This window comes from Malus sylvestris, chromosome 5, assembly GCF_916048215.2.
Source record: "Malus sylvestris chromosome 5, drMalSylv7.2, whole genome shotgun sequence".
NCBI classification, from domain to species: Eukaryota; Viridiplantae; Streptophyta; class Magnoliopsida; order Rosales; family Rosaceae; genus Malus; species Malus sylvestris.
The window spans coordinates 15,381,732-15,405,307 of NC_062264.1; the positions used below are offsets into that span (position 1 = coordinate 15,381,732).

Below are 23,576 nucleotides of genomic sequence, written 5' to 3' on the forward strand. Positions count from 1 at the left end.
AGGGAAGTGGTGGTGCATCTGGCACCATAAAAAAAAATGATAAAAAATGGTGGAGCATCTGGCACCATGAGAAACATATGAATATATATATAATGCATTTAGTGAAATAAAGTCCATCTTTTATTTATTTCTTTAAAAAAATTACATAAATTCGCATTCCACATGCCAAAAAAAAAAGTCAAATCAAATTTACAGAAGGGGATCTTTAAGGTTGATCAGATGGCGCCTCAGTACTCAGCGGAGCTCCAGAAGGGGGAGGCACCATAAGTTGATTATTTGCAGCCTCAACACTTGGTAGAGCTCTGGAGGACAAAGGCAGTAGATGCCTTTGGAGTAAAGCCACAAACGTCTGATCACTCTGAATCCGACCTTCAGATTCCTGCAGCTAGTCGAGCTTTCTTTTCATGTTCGTTGAGTAACTATTGGTAAGCATGTGCAACTCTCTGTTTTCATGCTTAAGCCCTCTAATCTCTTGCTTAAGACTCACCATCTCAGCCATCAGTGACTCGACTTGACGAGTTCGAGCAAGAAGGCGTTGGCCCATATTTGATACCGAGCTTGCACACTGAACACTGAAAGCCAGAGAGTCCTGACAGCCAGCTCATCAGATCGCTTGGAAAGGATCCTGTTGTCCTTAGGGGTGAGAAGATTTCTAGCTACTACCGTAGCGGTTATGTCATTCTTCATCACAGAGTCCTCAACCGTAAGAGGACCAGTATGGGATAAGAATAATGGGCGCCATATGTTGTCTGGAGAAGACATATCAACATCTTCCCCAACATACAAATCAAGACGATGATCAGATGGGCAAGCTATTTGCAAAAAAATGATGAAAGAATAAGAGGTCGTGTAAGTTGAATTCTTAGAAATACAAAATGAGGGAAATTCCTAACAGGTAGCAACTCTATAAGTGTGTTTTTTAACACGATTAATGCCTCTAAAAAAAAGAAGAGGCAACAAGGCATGTTTAGAAATCGAAAAGGCAACAGGGTCTGTTCAGAAATCAAAGAGGCAACGTGGCCATTTGGAAACTAAAGAGGAACCTTTCCCCGAATATCAAAAGCTGGGCCGTTTATTCAGAGATTGAAGAGGCAACAAGGCCACCGGTTCAAAGATCGAAGAGGCACCACTCTCCGAATTTCAAAAAGACCAGCTTTTCAGGATTTGTCGCCATCCTTCACACGCAACCTCAACTTTGCGGAAATCACACACAACTTTGTCAAAGATTTCTGACAAAGTTGAAAATGCGTGAATCTTATTGTTTCAATTACCCAACGGTTGCCAACAAGAGTAAAGGAATAGTGCCACTACTCGCTGTTGGGAAATTCCTATATATGACAACCTTCATCCTCCATAGCAAGGCAGACCTGCAAAAAAATGCCCAACCCTTCCTCACTTCCGAGAGTACTCCCAGCAGAGCCTCTTGAAATACTTAAGTTTCTTCCTCTCCGGGAATAGCCTTGCAAACAAATGACACCAAAGCAAAAGTATCTCATATCATTAGGGTAGAAAGCAAGAGTATTTCATATCATATTTTTTCCCTGTCTTTTCCTTTGTCATTGTCTTTACCTGCAAAGACAAGGATAAAGAAATCAATATGTCGGAACCTCCACTCAAACTCCTGGTAAGGAACCGACTGCCTGTAACCTTTGCCAGGTTGCTTACCTGGCATTGCTTTCGAGTGCTCATCGCCGCTGAGAAGTAGTGCTTTGAAAGACCATCCAAATGCAAGGGTTGCATTCCACTCCTGCATGAGGGGCAAATACTGCAAGAGATCAAAGCAGAAGGATCAATGATGAGCATGATGCCCTTCCCTGCAAAACCGCATGACCTAGGTGGAGAAGTCTAAATCAAAGCCAAGCTCAGCCTCATTGCCCTAATCAAAGAGCCCGAGAAGCTTTAATAGCTTTTCGCTGGCACCATCGCCGAAGAACAAATCCTCGTTGTGTAACGTTGTCAAATCGCCACCACTTCTTCGAAAGCAGAGTATTTCATATCATGCTTTCTCCCTGTCATTTTCTTTGTCCTTGTTCTTACCTGCAAGACAAGAAGAATGAAAGCCATCAGTCAGAATTTGAAGTCAAACTCCCAGTCAGGAACCGACTGCATAGAACCCTTCTCTGATTGCTTACCTAACATTGCTCTCGAAGTACCCATTGTCTCAACATCTTGTGCTTCCAGAGAAGATACCACATCTGCCCGAAGAACAGATAAGGCAAGGGAAAATAATACATTGAAGCATGTTGAGACAAGCACGACAAAGCACATGCCGATCCATCCGCTACTTTTTCAAAATCAAAAGTATCTCATATCATCATGGTTGCAATCACTCTGGGTGGTGGACTTGTTTTGACCCTGGGTCGACTCGCTAGGTGTTGTGAGCTACACGTGCCGATTCACCACCCTTGAATCAAATCCTTAAAAATCAAGTCACCAACTGGAAGAAGCGCTCATCACTCTTGAAAATCATACCGTTGACCAAACTGCGCAGGTGTGAATTAGAAAGATTGAACAAAGAAACAGGCCATCACCTTCTCCTTGTGCCTGCTTGCCATGAGTTCGAGTCAACCTTCAAAATCAAGCCTCAACGGCCCTTGAAGAAGCTTACAGCCCAATTTAAGATCAAGCTTTGACAGCCCTTAAAGAAATCATAAGTACGATTCGAGATCAAGTGTCCATCACCCTTGAATCAAATCTAACTCTGCATAAAAAAAAAAGTAAGTTCAAACAATCGGAGGAAGCCAAAAAGTCCTCCAACCCAATTCAAGAATAAGTTGTGGAAAGTCAACAATTGGAGGAAACCAGAAAATCCTCTAACCCAGTTCAAGAATAAGCTTGTGGAAAGTCAACAATTGGAGGAATCTAGAAAATCCTCCAACCTAGTTCAAGATCAAAGCTATGGAAAGTCAACAAGCGCAACAAAATACGTGCCGATTCATCCACTACCAAAGCCAAGGATCATCTACCACGTGAAACTCCTTGTTGTCCAATTTCAACCTTCAAGATCAAGCCTCGATGGCATTTGAAGAAATTTCAAACAAAGTTCAAGAACAAGCCTCAACGGCCCTTGAAGAAATCTCCAGCCCAATTCAAGATCAAGCCTCAACGACCCTTGAAGAAATCTCCAGCCCAATTCAAGATCAAGCCTCGACGCGCCTTGAAATGGGGGCATTTGTAGGCAGTGGCGGATCCAGGAATCTTACCCCAAGGGGTCGCAGTGTAAAAGTTCAAATAAAAATTTAGGATGGAAAAACATATTGAAAATGAAATCATAGTACTTTCATTCATAATTCATAATGGAAACAATATTACAAACTATAATTGTCCACGATGAGGTTTCATATTTTGAAAACGAAGCATTATAGCTTCATTTTCAATACAAGAAAAATATCTCTCTCAATATAAACAAGCAAGCTATTACTCAACCATTGATCTCCCATTTTGTTCCTAAGTGGACCCTTAACAATATTCATGACAGAAAATGCTCTCTCCACTGAAGCAGTTGCAACTGGTAAAACTAAAGACAATGTAATGAGCAAATATACATAATTGAATACTTGATGCATCCTTGTCTCCACCATTTTTTTGCAAGATCACCAATCCCTTCCAATTGAGAGAAATCACTACTGGAACACACATAATGAATATAAATCTCAAGTTGATCTTCAAGTGCCAAACGATCTTCATCCGAAAAGTCTTGAGGATAAAATTGAGCAAGACGAAGTAACTTTGGTTTATCAAAAGCTACAAATGAATCTTTCGGACTCAAACATGCCATACAAATAAGCAACTCGGTATTTACCTCATTAAAGCGATCCTCTAACTTCGTAATTTGCTCATCAATGACATAAATAAAGAGCTCCACACGATAGTGATGACGATTTGTCTTTATTGGAGCATAACGCCTTGACCTCCCTGGAAGTATAAATGCCTCTTCCATGTTAGGAACATCAATATGATGTTTTTCACAAAAAGAAGATACTTCATCAACCAATGCATCGAACCCATTATTCCTCATCCAATATAGCTTTTCCTTGCATGATTTCACTAAAGCCATTGCATTCACAATTTCTTGATCTTTCCTTTGCAATGCTTGTGACAAATCATTCGTGAGTCCCAATATGACTTTCATCAAGAAAAGGTGAAACACAAACTTAAAAGTAAGTATCTCTCTCATTAACTTATTTGCTTCACCCGCACTTTCATTGGGATTATCATCAATAACCATTTGAAGCACATGAACCACGGATGAAAACATAGAAATGATGCTAATCAAGGTACCATAGTGTGAGTTCCATCGTGTGTCACCAGCACGTTTGAGACTTGTTTCTTGATTTAAGCCTCGCCCCGTTATAAGACAATCATTTTCAAAAGCTATCACAAGCTCTTCTTGAAGTTGCCCTCTAAGTGAATCACGCCGCTTACAAGATGCTCCAACATGATTAACCACACTATTAGCCGTTGCAAAAAAAGAGGCAATGTCTATATTCTTCTTTGCTACGGCAACAAGAGCTAGTTGAAGTTGATGAGCAAAGCAATGAACATAATATGCACAAGGTTGTTCTCTCAATATCTTTGTTTTAAGGCCATTCAACTCACCTCTCATATTGCTAGCACCATCATAACCTTGTCCTCGTAGATTGGAAATGCTCAAACCGTTGCTAGAAAACAATGTGTCAATAGCATCCTTTAGTGAACTTGAAGTAGTGTCGGTAACATGTTGGATACCTACAAATCTTTCAATTACATGCCCATTGTCATCCACATAACGCAACACCATAGCCATTTGCTCTTTCACAGACACATCACGTGCTTCATCCACCAATATTGAAAAAAATCTATCTTTTAGACCATCCATGATAGCATCAAGTGTTTCAAGGGCACATAAATTCACAATTTCTTTTTGAATGGAAGGAGCTAGTAATTTGAGATTCCCCGGAGCATTTTCCATCACAACTTCTCTAACTTTATCATTATTATCTGCAAGGAATTGCAATAACTCCAAGTAATTTCCCCTATTGCTTGAAGTGGCACTTTCATCATGGCGACGAAAAGGAAGACCTTGTCGCAATAAAAACTTAGTGCACTTGATTGAAGCAATCAAGCATGTGCGATAAGCCTTACGAGCTTGGTTAGAGTGTTTGCTCACTGCCGTTTCAATATGTGTAGCTTGATTCATCAAATTTGTAGCAGCTTCTCTAGCCTTATTATGAACACTCCCAACCGGTCCAACATGCATCTTAAATCTTTCTCTCCCTTTCTTCCAATTCTTAAATCCATCTCCAGTGAAAGCTTCACTACCCACTTGTTCAAAATTGGTTTTAAAGAGATAGCAATAGAGACAAAATGCCGCATCTTTAGATACACTATACTCCAACCAATCAAACTCATCAAACCATTGGGGAATGAAACGTCGATTAATTCCCGACATATTAGTTATTGGGAAATTATGACCTCTAGGTTGACAAGGTCCTTTTTGTAGATATAATCTTCGGACCTCATCTCTCATATTAGCGTCATAATCTATTATTCGAGTTCTTAATCCAGGATCCGCTTGAAGATTACCCAAAACATCATCTAACTGACTTTGTCTTGAACTTGGAGTTCTTGAACTACCAACAGTATTTGAACTATCAACATTATTCGAACTATCCGAACCCGATGATGACTTTCTCTTAAAAAACCGTTCCATAATAATGCTACATATACAAAATATTCAAAATAAATACTCACAATATAAACAAACCATAAACATAATCAAAATAAATATGAATTGGATTTCAATTAAATTAAATATCTCATCTTGCATTCTACATATACAAAATAATGAAAATAAAAACTCACAATATAAACAAACCATCAATATAATCAAAATAAATATGAATTGAATTTCAATTAAATTAAATATATTCTACATATACAAAATATTCAAAATAAATACTCACAACATAAACAAACCATAAACATAATCAAAATAAATATGAATTGGATTTCAATTAAATTAAATATCTCATCTTGCATTCTACATATACAAAATAATGAAAATAAAAAATCACAATATAAACAAACCATCAATAAAAACAAACCAATAAAAACTCACAATATAAACAAACCATCAATAAAAACTCACAATAAAAACTCACAAAATAAATATGAATTGAATTTCAATTAATTAAATATATTCTACATATACAAAATATTCAAAATAAATACTCACAATATAAACAAAGGGAGGAGATGGAGTTGGAGCCGCCAGCAGGGGAGCAGCAAGGGAGGAGATGGAGTTGAGGGTTTGGGGGCGGCAGCAGCAAGGGAGGAGAGGAGTTGAGGGTTTGGGGGGATTGAGTTAGGGTTGGAGGATGAGAAAACAAAAGAAATTGGGGCTTTTGATTGTATAGGAGTCGGGTAGGAAGGCTGGGACTGGGGGGGGGACACGGTGGGAATTTCTTTTTTCTTTTTTTTGTTCGGCTTGGCCCAAAACGACGCCGTTTTGGCCAGGTCATTTAAAAAAATTTCCTGGGCCAAAACGACGCCATTTTGCCCGTCTGTTTTGAAAAAAAAGAAGCACGCGCGAGCGCTGCTTCTTCTTCCTCTTCCTGCCGAGTCTTCGTTCAGGCTTTTTGTCGAACAGTTGGCGTGCGAGTCTGACCCCGACGACCCCGACGACCCCAGCTCTAAGAGGTCGCATATGGGAGCTTCAAGGTTGTTTCCATGGTTTCCAAGGGGTCGTGCGACCCCGACGACCCCACTGTGGATCCGCCACTATTTGTAGGCATCGAAATTTTGGTAAAATAAATGCTGACCGATAATTAAAATTTCAACGCTTACGTGTCACATAAATTTTACACGTAGCGTGTGACTAAACGAAAAATCAAAATAAATCAGAAAGTCATCAAACAGGACACATGTTAACACCTGGCATAAACAATTTATTTCATCTGAATATTATATTCAAAATTAGGCCTTGGAAAATTCTATAAATAGAAGCCATTTCATTCACAAAAGGGGGGGAATTGAAGAAGAAATTCACATATACATTTCTATACTCCCAAATTGGAAGAGAATTCCCTAAATCCTTGAAGCTTTGAAGTTCTAAAGCTTTCAAGCATCAAACCTCCTAAATTCCCAAGAAATCCTGAAGGATCAAGAAAGCCCTATTCGTTCTTCGTCAACTCAACCTTCAAGATCAAGCCCCAACGGCCCTTGAAGAACTTCCACCAATTCAAGATCAAGCCCCGACAGCCCTTGAAGAAAGTGTTCATCATTCATCATCCGTTCATCCCTAGATCAAGCCCCAACGACCCTTTGGATCAACAACATCAACAAATCCACACATCCAACCGTTCTTCAAGATCAAGCCCAAAAAGCCCTTGAAGATCCATCCATCAACTGTTCATCAATATCAAGCCCCAAAGGCCCTTTGAAGATTCGTTCATCAACAATTCTTGAAGATCAAGCCCAAAAGGCCCCCTTGAAGAAACTTCCAACCATTCATCCGAGATCAAGCCTCAACGGCCCTTGGATTAGCATCACAATCCACAAATCAACACCTTACGGAGATCGAATCAGAGGATCAAATTTGAGAGAGATTGTAACCCTAAAGTCATTAATACAAAATATTATTTTGTACACGTGTTCTTGTCTCGTTCATCGCAGGAATTTCCGTGTTTATATGTACAACCCGTACTCTAATATCATTTGGCAACTAGCCATTCGTGCCACCAACCAGGTGATGAAATGTACAACCCTTACTCTCTTTCATTCCACCAACCAGGTGATCAAAAGTACGCCTAGTACTACAAATTATACATGAGCATTACTCATGTCATTCATACAAAAACATTCATGAGCATCACTCATGACAATCATACATAAACATTCATGATCATCATTCATGTCAACATTCATGAGCATCACTCATGTTAACATTCATGAGCATCACTCCTGACAACATCCATGAGCATCACTCATGTCAATCAACATAAACATTCACGAGCATCACTCATGTCAATCAGCTTCAAAAGCTTCATTTACATAGCTCTAGCTTCAAAAGCTTCATTTACAAAAGCTCCAGCTTCGAAAGCTTAATTTACAGAGCTCTAGCTTCAAAGCTTCACTTTCAAAGCTTCACCTACAAAGCTTTAGTGCAGAGTATACAAATACTGCCTCCGAACAACCACCACTTCGGCCCATACATGAATTCAATTTGAAGTATCCAGCCAATAGACTCTATTGACCGAAGACTTGGGGGACTTCATTATGTACCATATATTGAGCCTCAACTGGGCCTCATGAAAAATACTTAGGGGACTAATTCATGGTACCCAACAAAAGCTTCAACTCCAAAGCTTCACCTACAAAGCTTCAACTCCAAAGCTTCACCTACAAAAGCTTCACCCACAATAGCTTCACCTACAAAAGCGTCACCCATAAAAACTTCACCAACAAAAGCTTCACCTACAAAAGCTTCACACTATCTTGATCAAGATAGTGTGAAGCAAAATCAATTCATGGTGCCCAACAAAGCTTCATCAACAAAAGCTGCACCCATAAAAGCTTCACCCACCACAAAAGCTTCACCTACAAAGTTTCAACATAAAAGCTTCACCTACAAAAGCTTCACACTATCTTGATCAAGATAGTATGAAGCAAAATCAATTAATGGTACCCAAGAAAGCTTCAACATCAAAACTTTACCTACAAAGCTTCACCTATAAAGCTTAATATATATATATATATATATATATATATATATATATTTTTTTTTTTTTCAGAAATTCGAAAATTCAAAAATTCAAAAAAAAAAAAATAAAATAAAAAAAAAAAATTGCCTAGGCCTTATCTTCTTTAGGCCTAACAACTTTCATAACAAATATATATGAATGAAGAGTTTTGGGCTATCGCTTAGAAAGGAAAATGGTGAAGTTTTGTTACTTTGGAAACTTGGCTACTAGCAAGACACCTCATTCGTCCACTCCCTCGACCAGAGACTTGGGGGACTTCTACCATATGCTACTGCACCTTGATACTCGGAAGTCTCACGACCACTCAGTGAATTGGATTTTTTCAAGTCTCCAACCGAGAAGTTTTCCTCACTCGGGAAATTTAGGGAGCACTACCTCAACATACAAGCTTCAACAAAAGGAAAAATTCAAAGAACTTAGTGAAGAAGGTCTTGGTGTATTTAACACAATACGTTGAAATGAAGCAAAGCTTGTTTATTGATATCTCTGATAAGTTACAAATATGTACATATACATGAATCAAAATAAACAAACAAGAGGAGTCTTCACAAAGGTTGCTCAGGAAAAGTCTCAGCAGTTAGCAGAGCCCCAGAAAGAGGAGGCATCAGAGGGTGATTATTCGAAGCCTCAGTACGAAGCAGAACCCCGGAAGGAGGAGGCACCGAAGGTTGATCATTTGGTGCATTATTACACGGTATAGCCCCAGAAGACGAAGACAATAAATGCCTTTGGAACAAACCCACAAACCTCTGGTGATTAAGAAAAATCTGACCATCAGATTCCTGCAGCTGGTCGAGCTTCCTCTTCATGTTTGTAGCATAGTCATGTGCGAGCCTGTGCAACTATTTATTCTCATGCTTGAGCCATCTGATCTCTTGTTTGAGACTTATCACTTCAGCCGCCAATGATTCAACTTGGCGGGTTCGAGCAAATAGGCGTTAGGCCATATTAGACACAGAACCTGCACACTGAACACTAAGAGCCAAAGAATCCTTAACAGCCAACTCATCAGACCGTTTGGAAAGTAGTCTGTTATTTTTGGGAGTGAAAAGGTTCCTGGCCACCACTGCAGCGGTCATATCGTTCTTCATCACAAAGTCCCCAACGGTAAGAGGACCAATAGGGGATAAGAAGGATGGGCGCTATATGTTGTCTTGAGAAGGCACGACTGCCTCTTCACCAAAGTTCAAGTCAAAATGACGGTCGAATGGGCCATACATTTTCAGAAATGATGAAGGAGAAATGAGGTGCAATAAATCTTTGAAGTAAGGGGAAAATTCCTACAAGCAATAACTCTCTGAATGTACTTCTTGCACACAATTGGTGCCCTTATAAAAGAAAGGGCAACAGGGCCGTTGGTTCAAAAATCGAAGAGGCATCATTCTTCGGATTCCGAAGAGGCACCACTTTTTACACGCAACAGCAGCTCATCGGGTACCACAGATAACTTTGCCAAAGATCTCTGACAAAGTTTAAACACATAAATTTTGAAGGTTCAGCTACCCTACCATTACCCACAAGGGTAAAGGAATAGAACCACTGCTTCTGGAAAGTCCCTGTGTGTGTCAACCTCCGTGCTCCGTGGCAAGGCAGACTGGTAAAAATGCCCAACCTTTACTCACATCGAGAAAACACTCCCAACAGGATTACTTGCTCAAAAATCGAAGAGGCACTGCTCCTCGAATCTCGAGAGCCAAACTCCCACCAGGATTGCTTTCTCAAAAATCGAAGAGGCACCGCTATCCGAATCTCGAGAGCCAGACTCCCAACAGGATTACTTGCTCAAAAATCGAAAAGGCACCGCCCTCCGAATCTTGAAAGCCATACTCCCAACAAGATTACTTGCTCAAAAATTGAAGAGGCACCGCTCTCTGAATCTCAAGAGTCAGACTCCCAACATGATTGCTTTCTCAAAAATCGAAGAGGCATCGTTCTCTGAATCTCGAGAGCCAGATCCCCGACAGGATTGCTTGTTTGAAAACAGAAGAGGCATTGCTCTCCGAACTTCGAGAGCCAGATTTCCTCAAATAAAGCTTGTCTGCAATCTTCACACGCAACATCAGCTTTCCAGACACCACATACCACTTTTTCAAAGTGCTCTGACAAAGTTAAAACACGTGAAGCTTGCAGCTCCCACTACCTTGCTATGACCAAGAAGGGTAAAGGAATAGCACTACTACTTGTTGTTAAGGAGACTCCTATATATGTCGACCTCCATCCTCCACAGCTAGGTAGGTCTGCAAATAAAAAAATGCCCAACTTTTCTTCACATCCGAGAGGGCACTCTCAGCAGAGTCTCTCGAAATACTCAACTTTTTTTCCCCCCGATAATAACTCTGTAAACAAGCCACACCAGAGCAAGAGCATCTCATATCATCAGGATTAAAAGCAAGAGTATCCCATATCATGTTTTTTCCCTGCCTTTTTCTTTGGCCTTGTTCTTACCTGCAAGACAAGGAGAAAGAGAGCAATCAGTCAGCACTTGGAATCAAGCTTCCAGTTAAGAACTGACTACCTGGAACCGCTTGCCTAATTACTTACCTGACATTGCTCTCGAGTGCTCATTTTCAACATCTTATGCTTCCAGAGAAGATACCACATCTGCCTGAGGAATAGATAGGGCAAGTGAGAAAGATACAAGGAAGCATGTGGAGACAAGCGCAACAGAACACGTGTTGATTCATCTATTACTTCGTCAACAGCAAAAGTATCCCATATCATCAAGGTCGAACGCACTCTTGATTTGATGGACTTGTTTTGACCCTCAAATTCTTAAGTCGGCCTTATACTCTGGAGGAAACCAGAAAACCCTCCAGCCCAGTTCAAGAATAAGCTTGTGGAAATTTACTTATTCAAAAGCAAAAGTATCTCATATCATCTCTTCTCCATTTGCTTATCCTTATCCTTGTTGCTGTTCACGACACAAGGAGAAGGAGAATAATCAACCGGAAGCCGAAGTTGAACCTCTGATCCAGGTTGCTTTCTTGGAAGTCTGATTGCTTACCTTGTCTGTTACCTTTTTTGGCAAATCTCCTAGCTCGGCGACTTGGGGGACTCCTACTATAGGGTTTTGTATCGCACTTAACCAAGCCCAAAACTACAAGTAAGCTTCAAGTGAAATTGATACATTACCTTGTGCATCTTCATCGGTTAAAGATACATTACCTTGTGCATCTTCATCGGTTACAGATACCATCCCTGGATGGAGGAAAAGTACTTCAAGAGAAGATGCCACATCTATATATGAGACAGATAAGGCAAGTGAAAATGATACCACACATCGGTACTCAGAAGTTTCGTGATTACTCAATGGCTTGGATCTTGCAAGTCCCCAATCGAGGAGCTTCCCTCACTTGGGAACTTAGGGGAACACTGTTTGTACCATACTTGACCAATCCTGAAACTACTGAGCACCGGTCAACGTTATACCGTCAAGGACCCAGAAGAGTTTCCCTCCAACCAGGAGGCCAATCACAGTGTGACACATGTCGACATCAGAAGCCAATCATAGCGTGACATGTGTCAATATCAGAAGCCAATGACAACACAACACGTGTCAATGTCAGAATGAAACTAGAAACTCTCTTCTATAAATAGAGATCATTCTCTCAAAGAGATCTCATAGCCAATCATAGCGTGACACGTGTCAATATCAGTACCGCTAAGGTTTGGCCCTCTCAAAGAGATCTCAGAGCTAGCTGGCAAAGGTGTTGGACGCATGACGGGTTCTTGCATACCTTCACCTACACATGGCAAACTCGGAAGTTCGGCAGATTTGGAACAACCTCTGCACCAGGCGGATCCTCGATCTCCCTGTCTGTAGGTAGGTCACCTCTAAATAGCATCTCCATATAGGAATAAACATCTGCCGTTGCCAAATCACAAGGATAAGAAGGCCCAACCTAAAGAAGACACAGAAAGATGTTAGAAACGAAAGCCAAAATGGTGAAAGCAGAAGAAATCACGAGAGAAAAGGAAATACATACATCTCTCTCAAATGGCACACGGTCATCGAATTGAAAAGGCTTAAACACTTCTTTCTTCTTATGACAAAAATTGACATCGCTGCCAACCTGAGCACCCTCAAGTGGTGGCTTGTTTAAAACTTGTTGACGCTGCTGCAAAATAAATCCATCTTTGTGCGAATCAACTTCATCTCCCGCCTTTACAAAAGCATCCGGATATCGAGGAGACAAGCATGGGTGTTGAGGAGCTAAAGCTACAGGTCTATCTTGCAAGGGAGCCGCACTAGCGCAATCAAGAGGTGCCAGTTGCATAGGAACCACAGGACAACCCTCTTTCAACATATCATTGTCTGAATGAGAAGGATTGGTACCACTTGCCATCCCCAAGTTCTTATAATGTACCTTTGACCACCAACGTACGTAAACATGGGTCACTGGATTACTCTTGAACTCGTCCTTGGCTGGCAGGGTGATAACAACTTTTGTACATGCACGGGTACAAGACTCCCAATGCATATACACGGCTTGCAAGGATGCCGATTGATTCTTTTCCTTCAGCTTGCTTGGCACGTTTTGGACAAAACCAAATTGCCTGCTGAAACGGTGGGGACTATATGGCTGAACAATGCATTGGTCTTCTTGTCGCAAAGAAACAAACCCCGAGCGAAGACTTATAAGATAAGACAAGTCTAAGAAGTGGAGATGCGATTCGTCTACCATGCCTCGCCGCACCAAGCCAACTCTCGCTAAGGGGTCCATCCTCAAATCTTCACAACTTTTAAATAGCGCTCGCGCCTGCAAATCATCAAGGATCTTCGCGGAGAGCATGCCAGAATACTTCGTCATCAAAGGCCCCAACTTGGCTGCAGTCGACGAAGAAGGCATTAACTTGTCTAGAGTCAATAAAGAAAAATGAGTGCCAAAGTATTCACCCAACCAACCATACACATAGTGGTAAGGGAGCACAGCAACACGATCTTCAGTGCTTGCCGAGTTCGAAACAATGCTCAAGCCATTATAAATGTTGGCTAAGACCGGAATAGCAAGGCTAAAAGACTCCCCTGCAGCCATCTTGCTAGCAACTTTGAAAACTCCAGAACGAACTAAGTTGACGTCGCCTGTTGGGAAAACAAACTTACAAAGCTACCAAGCTAAGAAAGCAGCTAGGTAAGACTCATCCACATGCTCTGATGCTATGCCAAGATCCTCAAACGCTCTCAACTCGTCAGAAGAACGGCGCTTGGTTAAGCCAATAACACCGGACGGGTCTGAGTCTCCATTTGGCCTAGTGGTCTTATTACTACCATTTTTCTTCAAAGGCTTCTTATACCTCATGGCCTCCCAGTACCAAAATCGAATCCATGAGGAAATCCTCACGCCTGATTTACCTTGAGCATCCTAGAAAAGCTTGTGATACGCCAAAAACAAACAGCGGCAACTCGCAGGCAATCATTGGCTATTGCAAAGAGAAAGTTCCTCAGAGCTGGGAACGACCTCGTCGTAAAACTTACCTTGGATGGGCAAGCCTCCTATCCTGTGAAGATCCCAAAGTGAAATTGACATCTCCCCTTGCGCCGTGTGAAGTGTATTGGTCGTCGAACACCAATGCTCAAAGAACGCACGAAGGACAGAAGAATGGCGATCATAACTAAACAAAGATGCTTACACAGCGTGGTAAAGGCCCACGTTAGTAAGCAGATCTTTAGATCAGCTTAAGACATCTTTAAGCCACTCCCAACAAAACTCATCAAAGACGGCCTCTCCAGTAGTCGACAGGGTAGCATTCCAAGCCATAGCTCCGCTGCGGATGTGATCACTAAGAAGATTAAACGAGGCCGAATGATTGTCATGAGCATGGTGCGAAGGATTCAAGATAAAAACCCTCAATATGCACGCGTTCTTCTTCGTATTTGGTCGAACAAAGTCTACCACCTCCCAAGATACTTCGGAAGACCACGACTTAATATGCATGGAGTTGTCTTTCGCGAGAAGAGCAAGCGCCTTAGGACCAGTCAGTGGTGTGTAAAGCTTCAATGTTGTCCCCTCATCTTGCAAATCGCCATCCTTCACAAGAATGGTGATGGTGTTGCTCTTAAAACACTTGAAAAATACCATGACTGCAAAAAAAAAAAAAAAATCAGCCACAAAACTTGAGCAGAACGGCAAATAGGGCAGCTACAGAGTGGTCCTTTAAAAGCATGCTACACTGGCAAAGAAAACCAAAATGCTATGCAATTGCACTACGCAACCCCGCTACAGGCTCTTGCACAGCACCACACGGCAGCGTACCACCGAGGAAAAACTGTGATCAAAAGGCACTACACAGCAAAACCCCGTTGCAGTCTCTGGAGTAAGCATTAGGCAACCTGCTCACTCCGCCACCAACAACCACGTCTCTGAAAGCTTCGTGAGAGTCACGGCATCATGCTCTGCCTTCTTAAAATTAAAGATTCCTGGCATTACTGCAAAGAAATCCATCAGTGGGGGCACATACATTGTGCATAAAAAATAGACATATCATATTTTATATATATAAGACATGCACACCCACGGCAAGTGGCAAGGTCAATGTGCATGGCAACGTCACCACCAAGGAAAGTTGTGACCAAAAGGCACCACACAACAAAATCCAGCTACAGTCTTTTGCACAACACCACGTGGTCTGTGACAAGCTCCAAGCTCCAAGCTCCAAAGTTCACCAGTCCGACAAGTAGCAAAGCAGAGAAGAACGTTTACAACAGAAGGAGGTTATGTCTATGGTTATTTTATAGGCTCAACTCGTCCATCCAAGTGAAGAAAAGAAAAGAAAATATATATATATATATATATATATATATATATATAATATAATAAAAAAAATTTGGGTGCTTCATGCACCATGTCAAAGAAAATATAAAATATATGTATATATTATTACAAAATTTAGGTGCTTCCAACACCATGCAAAGAAAATAATAAAAAAATACAAAAAAATGGAAAAGCAAAAGAAGGTGGCCGACCATCATTTATAAAAAAATTGTAAGGGATTTGGGTGCTTCACGCACCAAGTTTTGGAATTCTGGTGGTGCATGTGCACCATGCAAAAAAATAAAATATAATAAAATAATAAAATAATAAAATAATAAAAAAAAAAAAAAAAAAAAGGAGAATGATAGCCATCATTTGTTAAGGGATGGTGGTGTCCAGAAAGCAAAAGGGACAGACATGCAAATTGGGAAAAAGAAGGAAAATATTGATGGTGCCAGTCTCATCGACAGCGAAAAATTCATACACACACACACACAAAATGAAATAAGGCTCATTTATTGATTTCTCTGAAAATTTACATAAATGTACATTTTACATATGAAAAAAAAAATACAGGAGGGAGCCTTTACGAAGGTTGCTCGTGTGAAGCCTCATCACTCGGCGGAACTCCAGGAAGAATAGCTGCCGGAGGTTGACTGTTTGGAGCCTCAACACTCGATAAAACTCTAGAAGACGAAGGCAATAGGTGCCTTTGGAGTAAAGCCACAAACATCTGATGGTCACTCTGAATCCGACCTTCGGATTCCTGCAGCTGGTCGAGCTTTCTTTTCATGCTCGTTGAATAACTATTTACGAGCATGTGCAACTCTCTGTTTTCGTGCTTAAGCCCTCTAATCTCTTGCTTAAGGCTCGCCACCTCAGCCATCAAGGATTTGACCTGGCGAGTACGAGCAAGAAGGTGTTGGCCCATATTTGATACAAAGCCTGCACACTGAACATTAAAGGCCAGAAAGTCATGAACAGCCAGCTCATTAGACCACTTGGAAAGGATCCTACTATCCTTGGGGGTGAGAAGATTTCTAGCAACCACCATAGCAGTGATATCGTTCTTCATCACAAAGTCCCCAACCGTAAGAGGACCAGTAGGGGATACGAAGGATGGGTGCCATATGTTCTCTTGAGAATGCATGTCAGCATCTTCCCCAATAATCAAGTCAAGACGACGGTCAGATGGGCAAGCCATTTTTAGAAATGTTGAAAGAAAAGAAGAGGTCGGATAGATCAAGATCTTAGAAGTGTAAGAGGGGAACTTCTACAAGCAGCAACTCTCAAGTGTGCTTTTGGAACACAATTGTTGCCTCTATAAAAATCAGAAATCGAAGAGGCTCATGCTTAAAAATCGAAGAGGCGTCATCTCAGAAATCGAAGAGGCGCATGCTTTCTCAAAAGTTGGGCCTGCTCAGAAACCACGGGCCGACCTTCAAATTTCAAAAGATCGACTTTTTTAGACTTGTCAGCACCTTTCACATGCAACCTCAGCTTTGCAGAAATTACGGGCGATTTTGTCAAAGATTTCTGACAAAGTCGAAAACGTGTGAATCTTACAGTTTCAATTACCCAACGGTTGCTGACAAGAGTAAAGGAATAGTGCCACTGCTGGCTGTTGGAAAATTCCTTTATATGTCGACCTTCGTCCTCCATAGTAGGGCAGACTTGTAAAAAAATGCCCAACCCTTCCTCACTTCCGAGAGTGCACTTCCAGTAGAGCCTCTCGAAATACTCAAGTTTCTTTCTCTCCGGAAATACCTTTGCAAACAAATGACACCAAAGCAAAAGTATCTCATATCACCAGGGTAGAAAGCAAGAGTATCTCATATCATGCTTTCTCTCTGTCCTTTCCTTTGTCCTTGTTCTTACCTGCAAAGACAAGGATAAAGAAAGCAATATGTCAGAACCTCTACTCAAACTCCGGGTAAGGAACCGACTACCTGGAACCTTTTCCTAGTTGCTTACCTGACATTGCTTTCGAGTACTCGTCTTCAGCTGCTGATGTACTTCCGAAGAAGATGCCACCTTTGCTTGGAGAACAGATAAGGCAAGTGAAAATGATACCTTGAAGCATGTGGAGACAACGTGCTGATTTCCTTCAAAATCAAGTTTCCCCTTCCCTGCACAATCAACCAACCCAACAGAAGGAGTCTGAGTTGAATCCAAAAGCTCGAGAAGCTTCAACAACATATTGACGGCACCATCACCGAATAACAAAGCCTCGCTGTGCAACGCTGTCCAATCGCCACCACTTCTTCGAAAGCAAGAGTATTTCATATCATACTTTCTCCCTGTCATTTTCTTTGTGCTTGTTCTTACCTGCAGGACAAGGAGAAAGAAAGCAATCAACCAGCACTTGGTATCAATCTTCCGATCTGGAACCAACTGCCTGAAACCCTTCCCTGATTGCTTACCTAGCACTGCTCTCGAAGTACCCATTGTCTCAACATCTTATGCTTCCAAAGAAGATACCACATCTTCTAGAAGAACAGATAAGGCAAGGGAAAATGATACATTGAAGCATGTGTAGACAAGCACAACAAAGCACGTGCTGATTCATCCGCTACTTCTTCAAAATCAAAAGTATCTCATATCATCAGGGTTGCAATCACTCTGGGTAGTGGACTCGTTTTGACCCTTAAATTCTTGGGTCGACTCGCTAGGCGTTGTGGGCTGCACATGCCGATTCACCACCCTTGAATCAAATCCTTAAAGATCAAGTCACCAACTGGAAGAATAGCCTATCAATCTTGAAGATCATACCGTTAACCAAACTGCTCAGGTGTGAATTAGAAAGATTGAACAAAGCAACAAGTCGTCACCTTCACCTCGTGCCTGCTTGCCATATATTCGAGTCAACCTTCAAGAATCAAGCCTCAACGGCCTTTGAAGAAGCTTCCAGCCAAATTCAAGATCAAGCCTCGACGGTCCTTGAGGAAATCACAAGTCCGATTCAAGATCAAGCGTCCACCACCCTTGAATCAAATCCAGTTCAAGAATAAGCTATGGAAAGTCAACAATTGGAGGAATCCAGAAAATCCTCCAACCCAGTTCAAGATCAAAGATGTGGAAAGTCAACAAGCGCAAAAACAAATACGTGCCAATTCATCCACTACCAAAGCCAAAGATCATCTACCACATGAAGCTCCTTGTGGTCCAATTTCAACCTTCAAGATCAAGCCTCGACGGCCCTTGAAGAAATTTCAAACAAAGTTCAAGAACAAGCCTTAACGGCCCTTGAAGAAACTTCCAGCCCAATTCAAGATCAAGCATCGACGGCCCTTGGATTGACATCTACATTAAGGAACTTCAAAATGCATCTCCTACACGTGACAAGCACATGTATACGACGCGCCTTGAAGTGGGGGCATTTGTAGACATTGAAATTTCGGTGAAATAAATGTTGACCAATAGTTACAATTTCAATGCTCATGTGTCACATAAATTTTAGACGTACGTGTGACTAAACGAAAAATCAAAATAAATCAGAAAAGTCATCAAACAGGACACGTGTCAACACCTGGTAGAAATGATTTATTTCATCTAATTATTTAAATAAAAAAAATCAAGTTTTGGAATTCTATAAATAGAAGCCAATTTCATTCATTTCAATTCACCAATTCACATTACACCAAAACCTTGAAGCTTTGAAACTCTAAAGCTCCCAAGCGAATCCTGAAGGATCAAGAAAGCTCTATTCGTTCTTCATCAAACCCTCCTTCAAGATCAAGCCCCGACGGCCCTTGAAGCACTTCCACTAATTCAAGATCTAGCCCCGACAGCCCTTGAAGAAAGTGTTCATCGTTCATCATCCATTCATCCTAAAGATCAAGCCCCAACGGCCCTTTGGATCAACAACATCAACAAATCCACACATACAACTGTTCTTCAAGATCAAGCCCAAAAGCCCTTGAAGATCCATCCATCAACTGTTCATCAAGATCAAGCCCCGAGTGCTCTTGAAGAAACTTCCAACAGTTCATCCAAGATCAAGCTTCGACGGCCCTTGGATCAACGAAGCATCCACAAATCAACACCTTACGGAGATCGAATCAGAGGATCAAATTTAAGAGAGATTGTAACCCCTAAATCATTACTACAAATATTATTTTGTACACGGGTTCTTGTCTCGTTTGTTTCAGGAATTTTCGTGTTTACAATTTCCTAATGTCATTTGTACTAAATCATTCACGTGTACTCACTAAAGGAGAGCTTGAACCTATGTACTTATGTAAACCCTTCACAATTAATGAGAACTCCTCTACTCCGTGGACGTAGCCAATCTGGGTGAACCACGTACATCTTGTGTTTGCTTTCCTGTCTCTATCCATTTACATACTTATCCACACTTGTGACCAGAGTAATCTAGCGAAGGTTACAAACCTAACACTTTCTATTGTACTAAAGTCCTCACTGATTTTGTGCATCAACAATTATTTTTCATTTCTTTGTGATTTTTGACCTCTTGCTTTTCAGTTCAGTTTGATTAACCTATTTTCTAGGAAAATGGCCTTTATGAAATGTGGTTAGACATAGTAATTTGTTTTTTCTGTTGAAAATTACAGGGCACAGTTAATAATTTCTCTATCATTATTCTATTTGATAAATTAGCTTCTCCATCAAATTTGAAGTCTGAATATGCCAATAGAATCATATAATTATAATAGTTGGGACAATTTCTACAAATCTTTTTGTGACGTTTTTTAATGGGTATATTGTTCCATTGCTTTCTTGCAGGTATATATTGCCTATTTGAGAATGTGAATGAAGACGCAAGGTCTTGATGATACCATATAGGTACAATATATACCACATCATTTAAATGCTAATCGATTACTAACATAATGCGGTCTTTACAAGAAAAGCAGTTGATTCTGAAGAGGGGCTTCAATGTACAGAAGAATTACAAGGTCTTATTAGCTATTCATAATTTTATATAATAATTTAGATAAAATATCGATGAGAAATAATATATATACCAAATAAAAATCTCTAAAATCTCTTTGTGTTTCGTCTCAGTGTAGCAGACGTCATCAACATGGAAGATGGCTAGCCAGGATTGGAAAGGTTGCTAGAAATAAGGATCTCTATCTTGGGCATTCAGTAAGTGATTTTTCAAACTTTATTTGTGTTTTTTCGTATCTAAAAAGTTTCTTAATATTTTTAATATAATCAGTGAAACCACGATTTCATGTACTAGCTAGCTACTAGGATGCTTGGTTTTTGTATGATTCCAATTATTTGAGGTATCTGGGTAAAGTTTTGTTCAAAGTAGGAAAATGAATTTAAACTCAAGCTTCTTTACAAGCTTGAGGAGAGATTTTAGTCTTATAATGATTAATAATTAAGATACAATTAGGGTAATACATGTACTACACATATTGCTAACTATGCTAGACCAAAAGTATCATCATCACTGCTTAAACATACCAATCAGTTTACATTTTGTGAACGCATATGACGATTGAGGGGTTTAACCTTCAATTGCAATCTTATTTGTAAAGGTTTTGCTATCCCAACTGATACACGTGTAATTTTGTGTTTACACCATACTAAACCATTTTTTTTATATGTTTAATCAAACTCTTATCTAATGTACATTTCACAGAGAAATGCACAAAAAATTGATGACATCCTATAAAATTGCCAGAAAAAAGGTCATTTCCAACTAATGCAAAACCAGACTTCTTTCCCAGCAGAAAAACACTAGGTAAACACATTCTATCCTTATTTTGTTCATGATATAATTCTATTGTGATACAATTTTATTTCATGTATGCATGTAGTTTCTTTTCCCCATAATTTTCATATAATTTATGAAGAATGTATAGGAACGACAATGATTGAGTGGATTATGCAAGTCTCACCATATAAACTGTAAATTACACATGATTGTTCCTTCCCCCCTTTCAAAGCCAAGCTGCTAATTGTGCAATGTTTAGTTGAATGCATGTAAAAGCCAAGCTGCTTATCTTATCGACCTCATTCACTCATGTGTCTCTCTATTCATTGATGATTGTGTTGAATTTATTCAGATTAAATGTGTCTTATTTATGCAGTTATGCTTGAAACAGTGGTTCCCGCCGCAACGCGTGGGCTTATTTTCTAGTTACTTTCTAAAAGTGTGAAATATTGAAATCTATGAAGTGTATTTAGGGTTTTGTGATATGATTTTTGCATCAGAGAGTTTCGCAATGAATTTTGGGGAAGATAAGAATCAACACATCAGTTATGTGTTTTGAGTAGGGCCAATAATTTGTTGGGGTGTGTGGGGGTGTGATATCCACACACCCTATTTTACTTCTCACACACCCTTTTAATTTTCGGCAGTCGGATTTGATGAATTGAAGAAGATCAACGGATAGAAATTAACAAGTGTGTGTGAGAAGTAATTTAAGGTGTGTGGATAGCACATCCCAATTTGTTACAGTAATTTTGTCGTATAGTGGTTAACTTTGGCCATTTCTTAATCGTTATCCTTGAGAGCATGGGCTCTAATTTTCTCAAGTCTGTTTCCTTTTCTCTAGGCAAGGTTTTGTGTTGTTTGGGGTTTTTTTTGTCTCTCCTTCAAATGTTTTAAAAGTTGTGGAGTTGTGTGAAATATGACATATGTTCGTGTCTCTATGTGTAAGGCTCCCTAATAATTAATTAGTATATAAAATAATTGAAAAACAATAAGAACATAAAAATAATTTATTTAGAATAAGAGCATTTTTGTAATCATATTAGTTTTCATTTAGATTTACCTAAATTACTAAACAACTTATATGGAATGGTATCATTCCTAGTCCGATTTTAAAAGTTCAATTATGACTCCTTCACATTCCAACTCCTCCTCAATTCAATTCCTCTCATTCTGATTACAAATTAGTAAACGAACCATTGTGTGTGAGTGTGACTAAACTATATTTGGTGTATATTTATTTTGATGTATAAGTAATTGGCTAAAATTATTGTTGGTCTTAATATATTTAAGAATATTAAATATTATGGATACAATAAAGCGAACTCGTTTTGTATTGTGAAGTGATTAAAAACACTTGGGGAATTGCTAATATTCGACTCCGTGATAGTAAGAGTAGTTACATCCCATAAAACTATCGTTTTTAGGCTCACTTCTCCGGTGAACTGGTTCATTCATACGTTTATCCTATTAAGAGCAAAAATGTAAGGAACTCAGAGAAGAGAAGACTAAATTGTGAACTCAACCATCATGAGTTCCTCTTCAGGTACAAATTGGTATCAATTAGGGTTTAATTAGTTTCGATAATGTTTCATTATGACTATATATATTATGTTTTCATGTGGTATCAGAGCCGGTCAATCAAAGCCTTAAATTTGCTTCAAATATCAAAATTGTGTTGTTTATTTCCGCTGCGTTTTTGTTTATCTTATAATTGTACATACTTCAATTATATCGTCTGTTGTGATGTTCATATCAACTCTCAATCCTTTTCGTCTTGTTAATATGGATGACATTGGAGACCATGCTTTTTGTTTGTCCGGTGGATTTAATAGAGGAGTTATTTGACTATAACTTAGGTGATGATTTTGATTCCTCTCTTGATTCTTTAAATGAATTACCAAAGTAGTTTATTTATCTTCTTTTTTTTCTTCAAAGGATTCACTTATGAAAATAAGAATGTAGTTCATATACATAAACAAATAAACTTGTTTCCAAAGAAATTGTGTGCTGGGTTCGTTATAACTTAGTGTAAGGTGAGTATGATTGACGTGAAGTTTTGTGAAAACTTCTTGCCCAAAGGTGGTGTTTTTTGCTTAAATTCTTGGATTTTATATTTAGCTATTTAAGACTTGTAAATTCATTCATATATATATATATATATATATATATATTGACATTTATCTTGCCCAAATGTCTGACTGGTTCTATAGCTTTAGAGTGACAATGCAGCTATTTTTCTCTTAACTATCACAAATTTATGGATTTGCAAAGTATGTTGTTATGCTCAATCTCGTTAATATTGAAGTTGAAAGGAAACATTTTCAAGACTTGGAAGTAGCAAATCGAAATGCATTTAAGCATGTTGAGTTTCTTATTGTTTTAAAC

The 23,576-nt window shown here is 39.7% G+C and overlaps 1 protein-coding gene across 6 annotated transcripts in view; it reads left to right on the top strand.

Annotated features, from left to right (window-relative positions):
• Nucleotides 1–23,551, top strand: part of LOC126620760 (AP2-like ethylene-responsive transcription factor AIL5) — a 41,728-nt gene extending 18,177 nt beyond the window's left edge. The window contains exons 3-6 of one of the 6 annotated variants that reach the window (XR_007622655.1): nucleotides 20,366–20,415; nucleotides 20,525–20,608; nucleotides 21,114–21,215; nucleotides 21,541–23,551. Coding sequence is in view for 4 of the 6 variants with exons in the window: in XM_050289038.1 (XP_050144995.1) it covers nucleotides 20,366–20,415; nucleotides 20,525–20,612; nucleotides 21,116–21,177 (200 nt within the window). In the remaining 2 variants the exon portion in view is untranslated. Of the gene's footprint in view, nucleotides 1–20,365; nucleotides 20,416–20,524; nucleotides 20,613–21,113; nucleotides 21,499–21,540 lie in introns of those variants that run through there. The other 5 variants (XR_007622654.1, XM_050289040.1, XM_050289039.1 and 2 more) reach the window with 5 other exon arrangements.
• The last annotated feature ends 25 nt before the right edge of the window (nucleotides 23,552–23,576 follow it).